The 1,539-nt window shown below is 72.8% G+C and overlaps 1 protein-coding gene across 1 annotated transcript in view; it reads left to right on the top strand.

The window, feature by feature from the left end:
- GREB1 (growth regulation by estrogen in breast cancer 1) overlaps positions 1-1,539 on the top strand; it is a 63,304-nt gene that overhangs the window by 34,213 nt on the left and 27,552 nt on the right. The window contains 1 exon segment of the mRNA XM_012727364.1: positions 1,228-1,393. Within this exon segment, the coding sequence (XP_012582818.1) occupies positions 1,228-1,393 (166 nt within the window).

Raw genomic sequence — 1,539 nt, 5'->3', positions numbered from 1 at the left:
GCCGGGGCTGCGGGGCCGCCCTGAGGCCTGGGCCTGAGCTGGCCACCCCCTCGCCACCTCTGGGGACGGGAGGACGACGGCGTCCGTCGGGTTTGGACTGCAGTCGTCCCTCTGCGGAGGGCAGGCGGAGTCGGCGCCCGCGAACACCCGCGGGGCGCAGGCTGGGTCGGAGAGGAGGGGAGGGGGCGGTCTGGGGCTCAGCAGGCCGGGGCGCCGCGGCCTCCCGGAGGTGCGGGGGGAAGAGGGGCCTGACCGCGGGCCAGTAGTGGGGAGGGGAGGCCGTGGCAGTTCGGGGCGGGGGGACACAAGGCGTCCCCGTGTCCAGCCCCGACGCCGACAGCGGTCTGGGGCGGCGCCCCAAGCGCCCTGGGCTGGGCTGAGGGGAGGGAAGTGACCGGTGTAGGCGCCGTTTCAGCAAGAGCCGCCTCGGGAGGAGTAGGACGCGGGTGGTGGTGGGAGAGGCACCGAGTCAGGCTTTGCTGCGCGCGAGGCGGGGTGGGGGGGCGCGTGACGTGGGGGTGCACGCGAAGTGGGGGTGCATGCGAAGCGGGTGGGCGCGAAGTGGGTGTGTGGGCGCAAAGCGGGTGTGTGGGCGCGAAGCGGGGGGACTGGGCGCGAAGCGGGGGGGTGGGCGCTGGCTTTTGATGCTGGGATGCGGCAACCGAGGCAGGGGTGATGCTGAGGCAGGGCCGGGGGGTGGGGAGGGCCTGCTGCAGCCTGAGCCCTCTGGCGCGGAGGCAGCGTGGGGGCAGGCGGGAGCGGGGGTGGGCAGTGGAGCAGGACAGGGGTTGCGGATGATGGGGTGGACAGTCCAGGGCGGAGGGACCTGAGACAGGGCGGGAATGTGCAGGGCCTCCTGGGGTCTGAGAAGAGGGAGGAGTCCTGGGCGGGGTGAGTGTCGGGGTGCTTAGGGGAGGGGGAGGCCGGAAGGGGACATGCCCAAAGAGGCTGTCTGTGATGACGGTGTCCAGGCGCGGGCAGCCTCTGCGTTCCGCCTGCCCGTGGTCTTGCCACCTCGCGGGGTGACCTGGTGAGCCGAAGCGGGGGGGTGCGGCCTCTGCTGCCTGGCGGCTTCGGGGCTCGCGGCCACTGCTGCTCCCCCCCCGGCTCCCCCCTTGGGGCGGGCACGCCCCAGCCTTTCCTGTGCTCACCTGTGCTCTGGCCGGGCTGCTGCTGGACCCAGGCTGCAGCGGGACAGACCGGGCCTCTCCGGGCCTCGCCTGCGAGCTGCGCGGGCCTCCAGCGGAAGGGGCTTGTTTTCCAGGGAAATACCAAGCCCGGATTCTCTCCGAGAGCCTCCTCACGCCGGCGGAGTACCAGAAAGAAGTCAATTACGAGCTGGTCACGGGGAAAGTGGACTCGCTGGGGGCCTTTTTTAGCACCCTCTGCCCAGGTAGGCTGTCACGAGACTGGCGGGCTGGGCGCGGGCGCTGGGCTACGGCCGTGGCCTTTCCAGCCCTTCCGCTAGGCCCCCGCCTGCTCCCCGCTCCCTCCCAGGAGCCCCTCCCAGGAGCCCCGGCCTGCTCCCCGCTCCCTCCC

This window comes from Condylura cristata, unplaced genomic scaffold (genome assembly GCF_000260355.1).
Source record: "Condylura cristata isolate star-nosed mole 26May11 unplaced genomic scaffold, ConCri1.0 scaffold00020, whole genome shotgun sequence".
In the NCBI taxonomy this organism is placed as follows: Eukaryota; Metazoa; Chordata; class Mammalia; order Eulipotyphla; family Talpidae; genus Condylura; species Condylura cristata.
The sequence above is the reverse complement of the archived record's forward strand: the minus strand, read 5'-3'. Positions and strand labels throughout refer to the sequence as shown.